Source organism: Talpa europaea, assembly GCF_964194135.1.
Source record: "Talpa europaea genome assembly, chromosome: 3".
In the NCBI taxonomy this organism is placed as follows: domain Eukaryota; kingdom Metazoa; phylum Chordata; class Mammalia; order Eulipotyphla; family Talpidae; genus Talpa; species Talpa europaea.
The window spans coordinates 102,502,551-102,521,857 of NC_140069.1; the positions used below are offsets into that span (position 1 = coordinate 102,502,551).

Consider the following 19,307-nt stretch of genomic DNA (forward strand, 5'->3'; position numbering starts at 1 on the left):
CCAATCTGCCAACTGTGTAGTTGAACAAAACCGTGCAGTATAATTTTAGAATTGAAAGATCTCAATGCTTCAGGACCCTAGGTCTGATTCTTCCAGTCTCAAGAAAGTTGCACATGTAGGTTTAGTAGATAGTTGATGGACAAGGTAGACAGACTGAGGAGGAGGAAGGGTGGGTACGTGGAAAAGTGGGAGGGAAGACCACTTGGGAACATGGCCCAGCTGGGAGGGGGGAGGGTGTGTGTGAGTGAGCTGGATGACTTTTTTGCACATGGTTATTCTCAGAAAATGAATTCATAGGATCTCAACAGCCAAGGATGAGCTTTCTAAGAAAACTACAGAATATGTTTGTTTAAAATGTCATGAAACATTTGAGAAATAGATGGTTTTTAATGGGAGAGTCTTACTCTTCATGAGTTTTAGTTTTTATCTGTAGGTTAATAAGTGCTCCTAGGAGGGGCCTCCCTGGTGGCACAGGGGCTAAAGTCTCAGCACTATCAAGCTATCACCAGCCACTGTGGCATGAGTTCGATCCCTGACCAGGGAGCTAACCCACATGGCGCAGCAGACCTCTTCTGTCTCACTCACTGCTCCTCTCAGCAGTGTATTTCAGTAGATCCGCCTGTTCTGCTCCCCATTCTGTCTCTGAATTCTCTCACCCCCCACACCTCTGGCCTGTACCCCAGTTCTTGCATGCATAAATAAATACATCTTTAAAAAAAAGAATAATATACAACAACAATGCATATGCATACTGTTCATTTCAGAGACATTGTAACAGGGTGGTCCCCAGGAAAGGGGGAGGTTCCCTGCCCCGTTCCCATCTGGAATTATCTTGTGTACTCAATGGTGCTGATAGAGGAAAAGGAACAAATGAGATAGAGGGAAAAGTATCTGGTTTTTGATCTGTGAGGTTATTTTACCCACAGAAGATGAATGTGCAAACGCACAGGAGCAGCTCCAGACTCAGGCATGCAACTCAGAAAAGAAGCCAGGGCTGCCTTAGAGACTAATGCTGGTATGTCTCTGACTGCGTCTATTAATACAAGGGGATGCAATTTTACTACCAGTGTATTTGAGTTATTGGGTTGTGGGAAAAGTCATAAAGCATTGGAAAACACAGAAAAAACATGTCATGACTTTTCTGACCACACAATATAATATGGCATGGGTTAGCTAACGAAAGGAACCTAGTCTATTACCAAAACGATTCTAACTGTGAAAGTAAAATATCCCTATTTCCACAAAGTAAAAATGAACTTTTCTAAAATATTTATTTCAGATATAGTTGTAAATGGTCTTGTGTGATATTGTAGTGACTAAGGTTATTAACAAATAACCCCAAAATTCAGTAGTGTAAAAGCACCATTTATTGTGCTTGCTAGTTGGATAGGTCTGGAATTGCATGGGGCACAGCAGGGACTGTGTGTCTCCATGTGTCTGGGCCTGGCATCATCTCATGTGTGGGCAGCGGGTGCCGCTGTCAGCTAGCGGACTTCAGTTCCCCTCCCTGTGGTCTCTCTGTGCGGGTTGAGCTTGGGATCCTTCCAGCATGGTGCCTGGGTTCTTAGGGTTAGATCCTGAGAGAGGGACAAGCACAGATGAATCCTTCTGTGCCCCAGCCCAGGAGGTTGCAGGGCATAAATCCCACCACACTCCAATGGTCGGAGCCACCACAAACCTCACTAAAATCCATGCCATGGAAAAGTGTCCATCACTCGATAAGAATTGCATGTGGAATTTGAGCATTTGATGATTTGATGCATTTTGGGGAACTAAATCTACCCAGATAAAAAATCAAAACTTTGCTTTAGTTTTTAATGGTACTCTGGGGAAAAGATGGACAAATCTAAAGTAGCCAGAGGGGGAAGTTCAGTAAAAATTCCAACCAGCAAACATCATCCATATCAAGTCCACTCACTTCTAGGGAAATAAAGAGACATTCAAATTCAAATGACATGGATATTCAAACATTAATGAAGGCCTATTTAAAACCTAGCATGATCACCAGAGAAGCTAGCACTCTCTACTACCTGTATGAAGGAAAAGTGGCACTCAAGTTTAAGAATGAGGACTGTTAGTGCCGTGGGAGAGGCTGGTGGTTCTGGTGCAGGTCCTGGGAGAGGGGTCAGCCATGGCCCCATCCACAGACAGCAATGACAAGTCTCAACTCTGTCCATTTCAGTTCCTCTGCTAAATTCATCTAACCTAAGCTCTTTGGTGCTGATAAGTACTTCTAAACGACTGAAACAGATAAAAGATTCAGATAAGATAATATACATACTGATGAATACCCATTTAAAACCTAGCACAATCAACAGAAAAATCTGTTTATTTTGTGAAGTACAGAATACCAAAGAGCAGAGGTTATAAGAGTGAAAAGAACTAGCTAATTTACCAGTTCCCAATTTGTTTTTTTTTCTTTAACAACTCTTATTTAAACCTACACACACACACACACACACACACTTAAATATTCCATAACCAAGAAGGCTACTCCATTAGTGTAAAAATGGTTCAATTTACCATATAAATAAAATGTACCTTATAAATAGAAAGAAAAAAATCAAATAATTATCTCCATAATCACTGATAAGACCTTTAGCAAAATTTAATACCTATTTCTGAGTTTTTTTAAAAAAGTACTCAAAATAGGAACTGATAGATAATTTTTAATATGATAAAATATATAAACCTCAATCCCAAAGCCAGGATCTTACCTAAGGGAAGCACTAGTTGCTGCCCAACTCACATCAGAAATAAAGGCAAAGATACCTTCTAATTTCCACTACTATTTGACAATGAATTCAAACTATAAGCCAAGGCAATCAGAGAAGATAGAGATGTTAAGAATACACAAACTATCTCTATTGGCAGGTGATATAACAAGATGACTGGAAAATCCAAGAAAATCATTGAGAAAAGCTGATCCAAGCAATACAAGAATTTAGTGAAATAGCAGAGTGTAAAATTAATGCAAAATAGCCATCAAGAAAGTTTGACAACATGCTCAGGAATGTGGAGAAACAGTCATATACTCAGGAGGGAAGGCAAAATTATATTCTACCTACTAAAGGAAATACAGCAATAGCTAACAAAATTACCTATTTACCATGCAACCTAGCAATGCTATTTTTAGGCATCTCTTGGCCAAGAGTGACAAAAACAGCATTTTTTTCTTTTTTTGTGGAACCCTCACTGGTGGCCAGGGAATGAACCGGTGCTGCAGAGGCTGCGGGCAGCCTCTCAGCCTAGCGTTCAACCGCTGCGCCACCAGGGGAGGCCCGACAAAAACAGCATTTTAAAGGCATTTAAAATAAAAAATCGATGTGTACTATTTTACCATGATAAAATATATATATAAATATATATATATGCCAAACCCACTGTGACAGATGCACAAGACTATTATTCACTTGAGTGCCATCTGTAATAGCAACAGACTGGAAAACAATCCAAATATCCAGCAATATGGGACTGGGTAAACTAGAGTATATCCATCGAATGAAGTATATCCATTGAATGATCTCCAAGACATGGTTTTGGTTGAAAAAAGCAAAGTGGAGAAAGGTGCATCCAGCATGCTACCATTCACCTAAGGAAGGGGGAAGGGACTGGCTGCATATACGTGTGTGTGTGTGTGTGTGTGTGTGTGTGTGTGTGTAGCTTATGACTTTAAATGGAAGGGCAAACCAAAAAACCGCCCAAACCTGGTTACTTAGAGAAGAAAAAGGAAATGGAGTAAAGGTGGCAGGGGTAAAAGCTGGACTTCTATAAATATTCATTGTTTACATTGTGTACATTGGAGTTGGAAACCAAATATATATTTTACTTAATTATAAAACAAAGACCAGAGCAACAAACATAAATTTCACCACTGACCCTATTTTTAAGGCGGTAGCCAAACCTGCATAGAAAGGGGAATGAGCAGAACCAAAGGGACAGATCAGACCAGGGAGCAAGCTTCCGTGAAAGAAATAAAGGTCTAATGGGCAAAGCCAGAGAAAGAATAAATGCTAATGGAGAGACTGCAGCACGTGACTTACCTCAACCTTGCTCTCAGGTTCATGATCAGCAGCCGAGAAATACACAACCTCCTGCACTTCATCCCTGGGCCGAGCTGAATTTTTTCCAAATACCACCAGACCTTCCTTAGCCTGTGGTGGGAAGGCCACGAAACAGTAACTCGGAGGAGCTACAGCCATCCTGAAAAAAGAGTTCCAGAGAGAGTGGAAGTACATTCCATCAGTGGGTTCCTCAAACACATTTCCCCAACTAAAATACTTTTTGTATTGAACTGTGTGCAGTCAGCTAGCTCATTAAGAGATCCCAGCTGGCAAATGAAGGTGGGGCGCCTGGAGTAGAATTGCAGAGGCCTGGAGACTAGATAATAGTGTTTAGTGCTCTGTGGGATTAAACAAGCTCAGATTTGCAACAAACTGCAGTGGCAGCCAAAAGTGCAATGACGTAGGAAAAGGAAAGGAGGTTATTGTTCCAGATAGAAAACAAACACGCGCGCGCACACACACACACTGCAATCTGTTGCAGTAATAGAAAAATATACTTTTTAACAGTGCACCACAGAAGTGACTTGGATCTGGAGATGCATGTTCAAGGCTGCCATGAACATAATAGATTTTGGGGGGTGATAACGGGGAGATGGGTCCAGAGATTAATTGAAAGATACTCCACCTTTCAGTACATTTTCATCTACCTCAATGACAAGACATTCAAACACCTCTTGGTTTTTCTCCCACCTCTAAATACTGGTGAGCTGACCTTTTCTCTTATATCGAGTCATTGAGCATCCTCAGTGCTTGATCTTTCTTCCCTCATTTGATCTCCTTTCTCCCTGGGAAAACATATGCATTGCTCACGTGTGCTATGACCTCCACATTTAATTCCTGCTCAGTTCTCTACTTGAGCTCCTGTCATATAGACCCAACTGCCTACCTGAGCTCCAATTTCATCACTCTCTTCCCCAAACTGGATCCCTTTCCAAGGTTCCCCATCTCAGTGGCCAGGTACTTCATCCATCCCACTGAAGCATCCAGAACTCAGGAATGAGCCTTATCGGCTGCTTCACGGCATTAACATATCACCAAGTCCTGTCTATTTCATCTCTTAAATCTATGGAAACTCCTCTTCTCTCCACCTCTACTACATTCCCCTGCACTGGGGTACCGTTATCTCCAGCCTGGATCACTCAGCAACCTACTAAGGGGTCTCTCCATAACTTCTATTACTCTCTCTCCAAACATTTCCCACACTGCAGCCAGGGTGATCTGCTGGTCAAGCAAGTGCCCCCATCTAGTCACATCTCACACTATTCGCCCCTCCACTCTCTTAACTCCAGCACACGACCCATTTCCTAGTTACCCTGATCCTCCCAGGGCCTTTGCACAGGCCCCTTTCCTGAGCACTCTTTCCTCTGCACCCAAACCACTGGCCTAGTTAATGGCTGCTCCTTCACATGTCAGCTCAAATAGCACTCTAATTTATGTTGCTGTGCTACACACTCCGGGGAATCCTGTTCTTTTCCTTTATGTAGCAATCACAATCTGAAGTACCTGTGTAATTATTTTTTTTCTTTCTTTTTTTTTAAAGATTTATTATTTATGTATACAAAAGTTGGGGTACAGAGGCCAGAGGTGCGGAGGGTGAGAGGATTCACCTGAGACAGAGTGGGGAACAGTACAGGCAGATTGACCAAAGTACACTGCTGAAGGGAGCAGCGGGCAAGTCAGGAGAGGTCTGCTGTGCCATGTGGTAGCTCCCTGGCCGGATCGAACTCATGCTGCAGTGGCTGTGGACAGCTTCATAGGTTAAGTCTTAACCCCTTGCACCACCAGGGAGGTCCACCTGTGTAATTATTTTAATATCAACAATAAATTCTTAGTCTCTCCCCCTAAAAGTTTAAGCAATATAAATGCAGGGACCACATCCTTTTGCACACTTCTGTAAACTCAGCTCTACACGAGTAGGGTCGGGTAGATTTTCAATTAATAATAAACCAGTGTTCTGTCCTTTTTTTAAGTATTCCACCAAACTGAAGCTGGTGCTTTGCATCTCATTCTCACCACCATTCCTCTGCACCTGGCTACAATGTCCTTCTCTGAGTCTTTGGGCATATCTTTCAGGATTGGCTTCAAAATCCTTTCCTTTCAGGAAAATTTCCATAGAGGACTCTGTCATATTCTTGCCTTGAATAAGTACCAATGCATCCAGTTTTCCCCAGGAAAATGTGCATCCATTGCTTATAAATGCATCACTTTAGCTATTTCAAATAAAAACCCCCAATTTTTTATTAGTTTATCCCTTGTATTACTGACACTCAGCAAATATTATTTATTGTAAAAAGCTATCATAGGGCCTCCCCGGTGGCATAGCGGGTTGAGTGCTGCGCTGTGAAGCTGCCCGGAGCCTCTGCAGTGTGGATTCGATTCCTGGCTGGCCAGGGAGAAACCCACAAGGCATGGCAGACCTCTCCTGCCTCTCCTGCTGCTCCCCTCAGCAGTGTCTTCGGTCTGTCTGCCTGTTCTGCTCCCCACTCTCTCTGGTGAATTCTCTCACCCTCCCATGCCTCTAACCTGTACCCCAGTTCTTGTATAAATAAATAAACCTTTAAAAAAAAAGCTATCTTTAGTACAAATGGGAGGCTTAATTAAAAACTAAAACAGAACAATCATTGTTACTTCACTCATACTTAGGGAACCTCTTCTACCTTTACTCTTCTACACATTAAAAAAAAAAGCGATCATATTTACACTATCGAGTCTCCACCTTAAATGTGTATTATTTTATGAGTCCAAGACCTAAGTGAGAACTAAAGCAATGTTCTCAGAAAAGCAAGTGGAATTCAAAACTCAGCCACCACCTACCAACTATGTGACCTTAAGTAGGTCGCTTTACCCCTAGGGTTTCTCTCTTCTGCAAATGTTTTGCCCTAGCCCACAGATTTATCATGGCCATCAAGTGAAATGATGCTTGAGAACATATTTTGCAACTGTGGAGGCTGCATGAGCATAAGATATTTTTTTTTTGGGTTTTGGCTGTTCCAGTAGAACAGTGTGTCAAATTTCGATTGAGTAAGCCCATTAAAACCAACCCACCTTCCTAATAACTGCAGCACTGATCAGTTGCCAAGTCAGCAACATTCTATGTTTAGAAATGTCTTTGTGATGACCACTTGCTGTTCCAGGATCCAGGCTTTAAGAGAATCTGCACAGGCATACCCTGGGCAGTCAGAGCTCTTTCCCTTACTTCTTAATGCAGTCCCTTGCAGAGAAATGGGGGAGCCCAGATTCCTGAAACTAACTCCCTCCTACCTCAAGAACAATCCCTTCTCCCCTTTGTGAGCAAGAAAAGGCAGAAAGATAAAGAGACTCCAGTTCTTTCTTCCTTTAACCTTTCCTAATTTCACAAAAACTTATTTTCTGACTGGGGTAAAGAGAGATAAACAAAGGCTCTCTATGTATTAGAAAGACCTAGAATAATTATGAGATAAAATGCCTTTATAGAGGGTTGCTAGAATTTGGGGTGGGAGGAATTGTTGACTGAGTCAAAGACTCAGGGGATCAGGGCCTCCCTGGTGTCACAAGGGGTTAAGCACAGCCCTGTGAAGTTATTAGCAGCCTCTGTAGCACAAGTTCAATCCCTGGCCGGCCAGGGAGCTACCCACATGGCACAGCAGACCTTTCCTGTCTCACCCGCTGCTCCCCTCAGCAGTGTATTCCAGTCAGTCTGCCTGTTCTGTTCCCCACTCTGTCACTGGTGAATCCTCTCACCCCCTCCCCGCGCCACACCTCTGGCCTGTACCCCAGCTCTTGTATGCATAAATAAGTCTTTTAAAAAAAAAAAAAAAAAAAAAAAGAAGGCCCAGGAGATCAGAAGGAGAAGGGGTGCATGTACTTGTCTTTGGATGCTTCTCCTATATGATATGACTACCCTGCCTCACCTATTGCTGGGCCATTTCAAAAGTCCTAGTGTCTGGTACAAGGAGAACATTTGGAAAGTGCTAGCGTCTGGTACAAGCAGAACCTTACTTTATCTGATCTTTTAAAATGGTAGGAATCCACTAGTCTTGCATTTATGAGCTGCGTCTGTAGAAAATAAATAAAACCCACATGGTTTTTGACAAGCACCTATTCTTCAGCCAGGACATCTGCTTTGTCAGCAAGTGATTTGGGTCACTTGACCATGACGAGGATGTAGGCAACGGAAGTTCAAGGGTATGTGGGGTCAGGGAGGCTGGCTTTCTGCTGAATTTTGTTAACAACTGGAAATACTAGGAGGGAACAAAATTTCAGTGTTTTTTTTTTTTTTAACGTTAGACAAATCAGCAAACTGTGCATCATAGCTAGTAGCAAACTAGCCAAGATTAATTGTCATTTATTTTTCCTGGATCACCATTCTAAACACTGTCTAGCTTCTGAGATGATTTACTTAGATCTTTTTGACTTTCTAGATCAGTGCTGTCCAAAAGAACTTTCTAGAACAGTGGAAATGTTCTCTCTCTACTGTCTAATATGATGGCAACTAGCCTCATGTGGTTTGGGGTGTAGTTAGCGTGGGTAAGGAAATTTTTTATTTTATGCAAAACTCTACTCAGCTTAAATGCAATGGCTACATGTGGCTAGTAGGAATCCCATCAGACAGGGCAGCCTTTGAATCAATCCAGAATGAAGATTTTCACATTAAGACTTCTTACAATACCAGTGTAACAGGGTGGTCCCCAGGAAAGGGGGAGGTTCCAGGTTCCCTGCCCCACCCAAATGGAGGGTGGAGCTTAGCAGGGAGATCAGAAGCTGCAGAGGAGACTGAGGAAGGAAGAAAGGAGGATGGAAATCCAGAAGGAGACCTGGAGGAGGCACGTGGGGCCTACAGACACGTGAAAAAACTGTGCTTGCCTTTTGGTCATGGACTGGGTGACACAGATGTGGGTGAGAGACCTGTGGGAGGTGACAATGGCGGTTTTTATCTTTATTTTGATTTTGCTCTTTTCCTTCCGGGCTTGTCTGGTTGTCTGACCCTTTTCTGTGGGTCCCCACTGGAAGATGCTTCAGACCTGTGGCAGGCTTCGAGGCCTTGCTCTGGGCCAGTCCTGCTTGGGTGGACTTTTACCTACAAGGGGATGGGTGAATTTGGATGCTTGCTTTAGAAACTAGATTCTTTGCCTTTCCTGTATTGTTTCCTAGTTGTATTAAAGTTCCTTCCTATTAAAGTCTCATATGATTTGTGTTGATGTGGCGGATGGCAAAACCCATTTAGAATAGGCAGGTTTGCGGGGTTTGGGCTGCTCCTCTCCCTGCCCTGTAACACCAGAAGTTCTTATTTGTGAAGTTCTCTACTGTTTCTAATGACAAAATGTGGGTATCATTCATATAAATTGAAAAGCAAAGTAGAGACAGGACACTTTCATAAGACTGAAGAAAACAAAATTAAGCAGCTACTGAGCTCGCCAGGCAGAATGAGTTTAAACAAGGTCTCTTCTCCAGAAGATAAAGGTGATCATAGCCCTGGATGTCCCTTTCATGTGAGTCTCATATTCCTAATGGAATCTACCTTGAAAGTGGCCTCATTGTTAGCTGGAAATCCTTTGTGTACTTCTCAGGTCAATTCCTCTCTTTATCTCTTGAAAGAACTTTTGATATCTTCACTTTTCTTCAAAGCTCCAATCAGCTCCTCTAAGCAGATCTCTACCTCCTCCTCCACAAAGGACAGGGGGTTTGTGGGCAGTGGGACATGCAGGCGTGAATGCCTTGTGGCTGAAGAATGGGGAAGGAGCCAATAAATCAAAGAGCCCATGAGGTGGAAGCCAGAGAGAGGGAAGGAGGCCCGAGAAAGAGATAGACCAGTAGACTTTGAGCATCAGAGGGCATGGCAAGCACGTTAGTGCCTATTCCATATAATCACAAAAGTCACTGAAAGTCTTTAAGCCAGGTTTTACATTAGAAGTAGAGCCAGTGCATACAGACAACTTTTCAATGAAGGTGGCTGTGACAGGAAGGAGACAGCACATTAGGTGGCGTTGAAAGGAGCCATTCAAGGTAATTTCACTTCCATGCGCTTCCCCAAGGAAGTGATCAAGATATGGGTATGATGTATGCACAAAAGTGTTCATTACAGCAGTATTTATACTGGTGGAAAGTTGACTGAAACATGTCCAACATCAGAGAAATGGCTAAAAAGTTATGCTACATCTATGTGGTAAAATACTAGAAAACCATTAAAGATATGTTTGTGAAGAGTTTTTAACTACATGGGGAAAGATTTGGGGTGGGGATCCAAAATAAATTATATTAACTGTGTAAAGATAAGCATATACAAATCACATGTCTAACAAAGGGTTAATTTACAAACTATATAAAGAACTCATATAACTCAACCAAAAAAAAAAAACCAAACAATCCAATCAAAGAAGTGGACAAAAGACCTATATAGACTCCCCTCCAAGGGAGACATTCAGATGGCCTACAGGCATACAGGGAAAAAAAAGAAATCAACATCACCTGTAAGAGAAATGTAAACCAAAAGCACAATGAAATATCACCTCACCCCTGTGAAAATAGCCTCTATGGAAAAGAACAGAAACAATTAGTGTTGGCATGGATGGAAAGGAAAAGGAGCCTCCTGTACCATTGCTAGGAATATCATTTGGTGCAGCCCCTGGAAAATGGGCGATAATCTTGAAAAATAAATAAATAAATGGACATACCATATGATCCAGCAATACCAACTGCTAGGTATTTGCCCAAAGAATATAAAAACACTAATACAAGAAGATTTACACTCTTATGTCCATACCAGCTTTATATACAACAGCCAAGTTATGGAACCAACCTAAGTGTCTAATGACATGGATTATGTAAGGTGGAAATGGCAGAAGAGAGGCTCAATGCAATACTATTTGGCTATTTACAAAGATGAAAAAGTACCTATGGGAAAAATGGATAGACTGCGGTGTTTGTGCTAAGCGAAAAAAAGAAGTCAAAGTGAAAGACAGGTATCAGATGGTTTCACTTATTTCTGGAATATAAATAAACAAAAACAAACAAACAAACTGGCAAAGCACAGCAAAAGAAATTCTTAGACTCTGTGAAAAATAGATCAGTTGCCAGAGGGATTGGGGAGGGTATAGGGGAAAGAAGAGGGTAGGACATTGTTTGGCAGAGGATGAGTGAGGCATGTGGACATGTGAACATATAAGAATGTACCCCCAAATTATATAGCTATGTAAACAACAAATTAATAAAAATTAGAGAAAAAAGAAAATAATAAAAAAAGATGACAAGGAAATGTACCCAATATTTTAAGAATGGTTGCCTGGCCATTACATTCTTTTATCCCCCATATTTTCCTTTAATTTCCAATTTTCCTATAAGTATTTATATTTATATGAACTTAAGTGATCACAAAAATAATTTTAAAATAAACCCAAGGGATATTACCAACATATTCCCAAAATTTGAAATTTTTTATTTTAAAGAAAAAAATTGGGCTCATCTTCTATGTCTGAGACATCTAAATTTTCAAAACTAGCAAATTCTTATTTGAGTTATGATTAGGAGGAAATATTTTGTTCACTGTTATTATAGTAATTCTCTGATGCTTTATTTTACTTTTACAGCATGTCCAATTCAGAGTTCTGAAGGAATACACAAATTTTCATCATCATTTTTCAGACAAATAGTGAGCCGGCCTCCTACAGGTGCCCCGTTAACAGGAAAAGAAAAACTGACTCACCAGGAAGTCAATTCTCTGTTGACCCTGAGAGGAAATCCTTCTGAACTGATACAAGGAAACACAATTTTGTTCCTATTATTTGGCATAATTGACATACTAAGATATTCACACCAAAAAAGAAAAAAACCCAACAATTTAATAATCTATTTACTGTAAAATATAAGCATTTCAAAATCTTTGTCTATAGGAGTTTTGAGAATTCAATTATCCAGGCATCACACAGGAAACATTAATATTTTTCTTGTTCTTTTACAATCTTATGCAGCATTATGAGATGTCGGATTCTCCTCCACAAAGAAAAATAAACTAAATCCCATCAGACATGCTAATGCAGAAATTTATTACATACACTTTTTTTAGCATTTACATTCAACTTTGGAAAACAGAATGCAGCGCTATGCTAATAGATTTTTTATCATAACTATACTCTACTTAAACCAACTTCAAAATCAGTAAACAGAGCTTACCCAGAAATAAAGCCATGATTGATGGCCTTTTTTTTCTAACTTGCTGATTTTGAGGTGCAATTCTAAAGTCATTTTCTGAGCCATGGGAACAGAAGGTGGGAGTGGAATTTGGTGTTACAGTAAAAGCCTGAAACTGAAGACAGGTATGTCTATAGCGGTTTCCAAACTGCATGTTATGGTCATTTCATGGGTTATGAAATCAATTTAGTGTAGAGGATCAGCAATTTTTTTGAAAAGCAATTTTTATTGAAAAATATATACATCTCATATCGTGAGGTTAAATCATTTCCACTTTAAGTTCAGGCATGTATATAGACACATAAATGTGTGTCTATACAACACTTCTCTCTTACTTTGGATCTCTAGCAAAAATCTTTAAAAGCCACAGCCACAAGGGGTAGGTCTACTGAATAAGGCTTCTTTGTGGTAAATGCCAATTAGGATTCTTGCCAGGTTAGCAATCAACCAACAGTTCCAATTAATGAAACACTCCAATTTAACTCCCATAGATGATTAAACTAACAGGCATTACCAAAGAACTTTTGTTAAGAATGGTTTAAAGTACATTTATCTGCAGTCTATACTGTATATGTTTTAAGGAAATTATTTTTAAAATTGCATGCTATTTGAGGGGAGGGAGGATTAAAAGACCAGGCTGGGATAAAGATACAAGTTATAAGTATTAAAGCAACATAGAGCTGGTATCATTTCTGTGGTGGAGAAAGGAGTCAGATCATTCTCTAGCTGGGATATGGTATGAAAAATATTTCGTACGTTCCTTCTACCATCCTCCATCTCCAGTCAGTTCTCAGGATGGGTCACCGGTTTTCCTTTACCCGAGCCTTGTCCAGTGGAACTTTCCACAATGATAGAAATGCTCTGTATCCCCTCTATCCAATACAGTAACCACTAGCCAGGTGGGACTATTAAGTACTTGAAATGTGACTAATGAGAGTGAGGAATTCAATTTTTAATTAACTTAAAATTATATAGCCAGTCACAAAGAGGCAAATATTGTGTAATTTCACTTATGAGGGTCCCAAAATAGTCCAATTCACACAGAAAATAGAACAGCTGTTACCAGAAGCTGAGGATGGGAAAGGGGAAGGTAGGGAAATGGGGTATTGTTTAATGGGTACAAAGCTTCAATTTCGCAAGACCAAAAAGGCCCAGAGACTGGTTGCTCAACAAGATGAACATACTGATGGACTGTATGTTATATGTACTTTACTGTAATTAATTTTTTTTTTAAAGAAATGACCCCATGAGGCCAGAGGCTGCAGTGCTGGCCCATATGCAGTTTTGGATATTGTGCTATCAGCTGGGGGGAGGTAGCCCTAAGTTCAATTCCTAAACATCCTTATCAAAATCCTTTCAGGATTCACGACTTCCTCTTGGGAATAAGATATCAGGGCTTCCCTGAAGTTCCCAGCATAGGAGCTGCATCAACATCAGTATACACCCTCTGACTGTGACAAGAGCTGGGTGCACGCTGCTGGGGGCTGGAACGCTGTACCCCTGTAACTAGGAGACCACTTACAGAATGTCTGTACAGGGAGAGAGGAAATTGCATGGGAGAAAAGGTCTTTGTCCTCAAGTTTAGTGAGTAGTGATTGAAGGCATGAATGCTCTGAGCCCAAGTAGGGTTTTCTTCGCTTGACTGCCAAACTGCCCTGCCCTTTTATCTCAATGGAGCTACAGATTGTCCTTCCTCAGGCACCTTATTTAATAAGAAGAAAGGCTTGAGTTGCCTGAGATGAAAAAAATGACAGCTATGTCAGTTATAGGCTTAATAGCTATCTTGCTAGTAACTGTGACAAAGTGCCTTTCCTTACACACACACACACACACAGAAATCCAGATATACACTTAGACTTCCTTACTCCCCAAGCTCCCAGTTTTACCACACAGATTGTGTAAGTTTAAATCCAATATCTGTGAATTACCACCTTCCAGAAAATCAAAGAAGTTACGCTATTATATTATTTTCTCTGATAAGTTCATTTCTTAAATTACTGATATTCCTGCTGAACTGAAAACAGGAAAAATGATACCAATAAATCAATTTTTCTAGCATATATCTGCTACTGAATAGTAAAGAACAAATAAGGTGCTGAAGAAGAAAATTATCTAACAAAATTTTAGTTGTAAATGTTAGCAGATTTATGAAGCGCATTTCATGGAACGCCCAAAATGGCAGAAGGCAAAGCTCTAGGATACAACCAGTGAATCCAGTTTCTAACATCCAATGTCTTGAGTGAGGAACTATCCAAGGGGAGAAAGACCACAAGGTAGTAAGAAAATGTGCTTTGGAGTCAACCTGGATTCAATGGTCTTCTGTCACCTTTCTAGGGCAGGGATAATGACAGGCATGTGAGGAGTTGTAAATGAACTGGAACTTGCATTTACTTAGGAAATACTCAGGACTCAGTCATCATTTGGATGAGAGAAGGTACATGATGAAGCTGCTACTCTGTCAGGGTGTAATCTGTTCAGAATTCAGAAATTTGACTCTTGCCTCAGTGTCTAAATGGCTTTTCATCACTTCAAAGATCTGCTTCATTGTCACTTGATATTTTTTAAGAGCTCTTTAATATTCCCCCTTTTTTCTAAGCGCAAGGGTAACACCTACCTCTGACAGCTAGCTCCCGCTGTCTTCAGTGCCAGTCTTCAGCTGACATACTTCTGAGCAGCATGGGGTGTGCCAGGGGTGGCAGGGTGCACATATGTTTGGTTTTACCCAGAGTGATGGCCTAGATAGTGTTTTTAAAAATCCGGTTAGCAGCTAACATTTTTAAAATGGGAAAGATTTTCAGAAATCCAGAAAGAACTGTCAACACTAAGTCTACATTGAGCATATAATGGGAAAGGAGGCAATTTATACTTCATCTTCAGCAAGTGAAAAAGAATAGGAAAATCTTGACAATGTACTCCTATGTTATGGGTCAATCCATAGTATTCAAATTTGACCAAACATCAAAATAGTCTGGGGTTCATGTCAAAATGGTTGATTCCAAGACACCCCCTCCTTGAAAATTCTGACCGTAGGAGTCTGAGCTGAAATCATAGGAAGGATATTTTTAAGTAAAGCCCAGCTGATTTGGATGCAGCCAATTAAAACTGGCATGTAATATCCAATCCCTTTGCTTCTCAGAAGTATTATCCATTTTTCCTGCCAGGTTTGTTTTTTGGTTGTGGAGACAGACACACACACACACACACACACACACACACACACACGAAAAGTGCAATAAACCCTCTTAAGGCATCAACCAGCCTCAAGGATTATCACCTTTCTGTCTGCTGGCTTCTCTATTTTGTTTTTAAGGAAGTTATTTAATTTTAATTGAATGTTGCTGAATTCAACAAGAGTACTGACAGCAATATTCTCTACTTTTAAGATGAAAGTGGGGGCTTCCCTGGTGGTGCAGCGGGTTGAGCACTGCGCTGTGAAGCTGTCTGCAGCCTCTAGCACCAGTTCGATCCCCGGCCAGCCAGGGAGATTCCCACATGGACCTCTCCTGTCTCGCCTGCTGCTCCCCTCAGCAGTGTATTTCAGTCATTCCTCCTGTTCTGTTCCCCACTCTGTCTCTGGTGAATCCTCTCACCCTCCCGCATATCTGGCCTGTACCCTGGCTCTTGTATAAATAAAAATAAATCTGAAAATTTAAAAAAAAAAGATGAAAGTGGGTGAAACTCATTGCTGACTATGTAGAGAAAGAGGATTTTCTTTCTCTTTTGTTTGTCTCTTTGGCTTTAAAACTGGGAAATCAGACAAGAAAGCCAGGTTTGGATTGTTAATTGTTATTTAAGTGTTTTTGCATTATTCACTGTTTTAAAGAAAAAGTTTTATCCAGCTCTTTGAAAATTCCATTAAAAAAGTATTCTTCATTTAACATACATGCACGGTAAATCCTTTGGTGACTCTCATAACTCTTCTGTCTTAGATAGTGAGATATTTGAGTCAAAGAGTATAAATTGATTTCTGGAAGCCAAATATTTCTAAATCAATAGGTCCAACTGAAAAATATCCTTTGGATATTCTTTTCTTAATAATTGCACATTTGAAAAACAATAGTTCGAATGCGTATGGCTCATTAGTCTCTGTCCAGTCAATGTTGGGACACAATGAAGTCATGGACCACCTGCCCAAACCCCATAGCACCCAGAGAGCCTCTGTCTATCACTCATGGTTCCAGGCCTCCCTGGTGGTGCAGCGGGTTGAGCGTGGTGCTATGAAGCTGTCCATAACCTCTGCATCATGGGTTTGATCATGGCCAGCAGGCGAGAATCCCACATGGTGCAGCAGACCCCTTCTGCCACACCTGCTGCTCCACTCAGCAGTGTCTTCAGTCAGTCTACCTGTTCTGCTCCCCGCTCTGTCTCTGGTCAATTCTCTCACCCTCCCGCGCCTCTGACTGTACCCCAGTTCTTGAATAAATAAATCTTTAAAATAAATAAATAAATAAATAAAATATAGTTCCAAAGAAACCATTACTAAAACAAAGACACCCCAACGAAAGAGAGAAAAATACTTGCACCGCATACATCTGACAAAAACTGATCTCCAAGTTCTACAAAGAGCATACATAACTCAAGAAAAAGAAAACAAATAACCTAATTTTTTAAAAAAATGGGCAGAAGAGTTAAAAAGACACTTCTCCAAAGAAGATATACAGATGGCCAATGGGCGAATAAAAAACGTTCATTGTCATTTATTGTCAGGGAAATGCAAATCAAAACCACAGTGAGGTATCACATCAAAAGGACCTGAAACAACAAGTGTTGGCAAGGATGTGAAGAAGGAACCCTCTTAAACTGTTGGTGGAAATGTAGACTGGAAAGTAGTATGGAGGTTTCTCAAAAGACTAAAAATGGGTCTGCCATAAAACTCAGGAATTCCACTCCTAGGTTTCTACAAAAAATAAACACCCACAAAAACACTAATTCAAAAGGAAACTTGCACTCCAATGTTTACTGCAAAACTATATTCTATAGGCAAACTATGAAAACACCTAAGTACCCAAAAACAGATGAGTGGATCAGGAAGATGTGGAATATATACACAATGGAATACTACTCAGTGATCAAAAAAGATAAATTCATACCATTTATAGTAACATGGATGGAGCTGGATGGGATGATGCTAAGCATAAGAAGTCAGAAGGAGAAAGTCAAATACCAGAGAACATCACTTACATGTGGAGGTGGAGAAATCAAAGAAAGGGTCAGATAAAGCCAAATTTAAAAACTATCTCTTGAAAGCTGACCACAGAACTGAGACATCTGGAGGGGAAGGAGGAGAAGAATGGGGAGGAGTGAGAAGAAAGTGAGGAAGGGTGCACAGTGGACCATGGTGGTAGACTATGGGTGCTTTGGCAGTGGGTACAATACAGTAACTACACCCAAGGTTGGGGGGGGATCCTGTATTTCCAAAATACCACAACCATGCAAACCAATGATACCATGATGAAAAACTTAAACAAGAAAATTGATAAGATATGGTTCCACTGTAAACAACAATTCAGACTGCATGCACATCTCTTTGCAAGAGCTTTTTTCGAGTAAGGATGAAGAGATGAGCTGAATGGTATCCATATCTCGATGGGTACAATAAATTTTTTAATGCAAGGAAAGAGTAAATTAACAGCCTAAGCAGAATTCATTTTTCACTTTAACTAACCCAGTTAGAAAAATATAGTCAGATCAAGTTAATTGTGAAAGGATGTTTTCTAATACATGGGAGGTTAGCAGTTTCATTGGAAGGTAATGAAAAAAAGAAAATGACTTGCATGACATCGATAATAAATGTTAGGTCTGGGCCGTGAGGATAATCTAAGCAGTTACTCATTATGGTTTTTAATGAAACAGTCTGTTAAACCTAGATTCTGGGTGCAGTTGCTCACTAAGTGCTTCATTTCAAAATGTGGCCGCTTCTACCATGGAGTGTTACAGGGATAAAATGAGATAATATGGGCAGAGACTCTGAAATAGAAACACATTCACGAAAGGTTTGTTCCCTGAACTTGTTCTCAAAGAACAGGATTCTGGGAACATAGTGATAACAGAGATAAAGGAAGGAGAATGTGTTTGAAATAGGTAGGAATGTGGTTAGCTGCCAAAAGCACCCTCTGTGGGAAAGATCTTCTGGGCAAGCTCCATCCGGGGTCTTTCATTTCCTTCTGTTCTCACTTCTGACATTGCTGCCATTGTGTCCACTAATTTCACAAGGTTGCTTTGAATTATGACCTTCCTTTTCCCACCATCTGTTTTCCTCTTCCATCTAAACATGCATTGTCTGGTCTAGTCTTTTCCCATTGATTTCATGTGTACCTGTTAACTTTATAAACTGGTATTTTTAAAAATCTTCCCATTCTCAAAATGGTAGTTGGCCATTTAACTCTCTATCTCTAGTTTGTTTTTTTAAAAAAAGCTAAACATTCATTTCCTACAGAAGGAAGTATTAAGATATAAATCTAGCAAGTGTGAAAACATAGAGTTACTTTATATTTAGTAAAGTAGAATTAAAATCTACTTTGTTAATATTCACAAATGCTAGAATCATTTGTTGTATTTTTACCAATATGAAAATCATCCGATTTTTATTATTAAAAAGGAACACATACATATGTACATGCTTATATATGTACATACAAATGTATATGTGTATACATATTCATTTATGTAAAAATGTGCATGTGATAGATGGAAGGAAGGAAGGAAGGAAGGAAGGAAGGAAGGAAGGAAGGAAGGAAGGAAGGAAGGAAGGAAGGAAGGAAGGAAGGAATTTAACTGAAAGTTGGGAATAGAGTAAGGGTTGGATATACAGACAGAAAATTTTCACTTTCTAGTTATGAGTTTAAATTTTCTTTATAGCAAGTTCATATTACATTATTGGATTTTTAATTATTAAAAATCTGATTGCTTTAGTGCTTAAGAAGGACATTAAAGGCATTTCATTAATTCTTTCAGGTCACTAGGGCACTGCTAAGTGCAATTTAAAATACAAAGTGAGGTTTTACTTTGAAAGGAGAAAAGATATTCTAAAAAGCCTTTGATCACTACATTATTTTAACTGGATTTTTAAGAAATCAGATG

At 40.1% G+C, this 19,307-nt stretch overlaps 1 protein-coding gene across 1 annotated transcript in view; it reads right to left on the reverse strand.

Annotated features, from left to right (window-relative positions):
• SCRN1 (secernin 1) overlaps positions 1-4,202 on the reverse strand; it is a gene marked incomplete at both ends in the record, with an annotated part of 31,150 nt that extends 26,948 nt beyond the window's left edge. The window contains one exon of the mRNA XM_084229866.1: positions 4,044-4,202. Coding sequence (XP_084085992.1) covers positions 4,044-4,202 — 159 coding nt within the window. The remainder of the gene's footprint in view (positions 1-4,043) is intronic.
• Between the last annotated feature and the right edge of the window lie 15,105 nt (positions 4,203-19,307).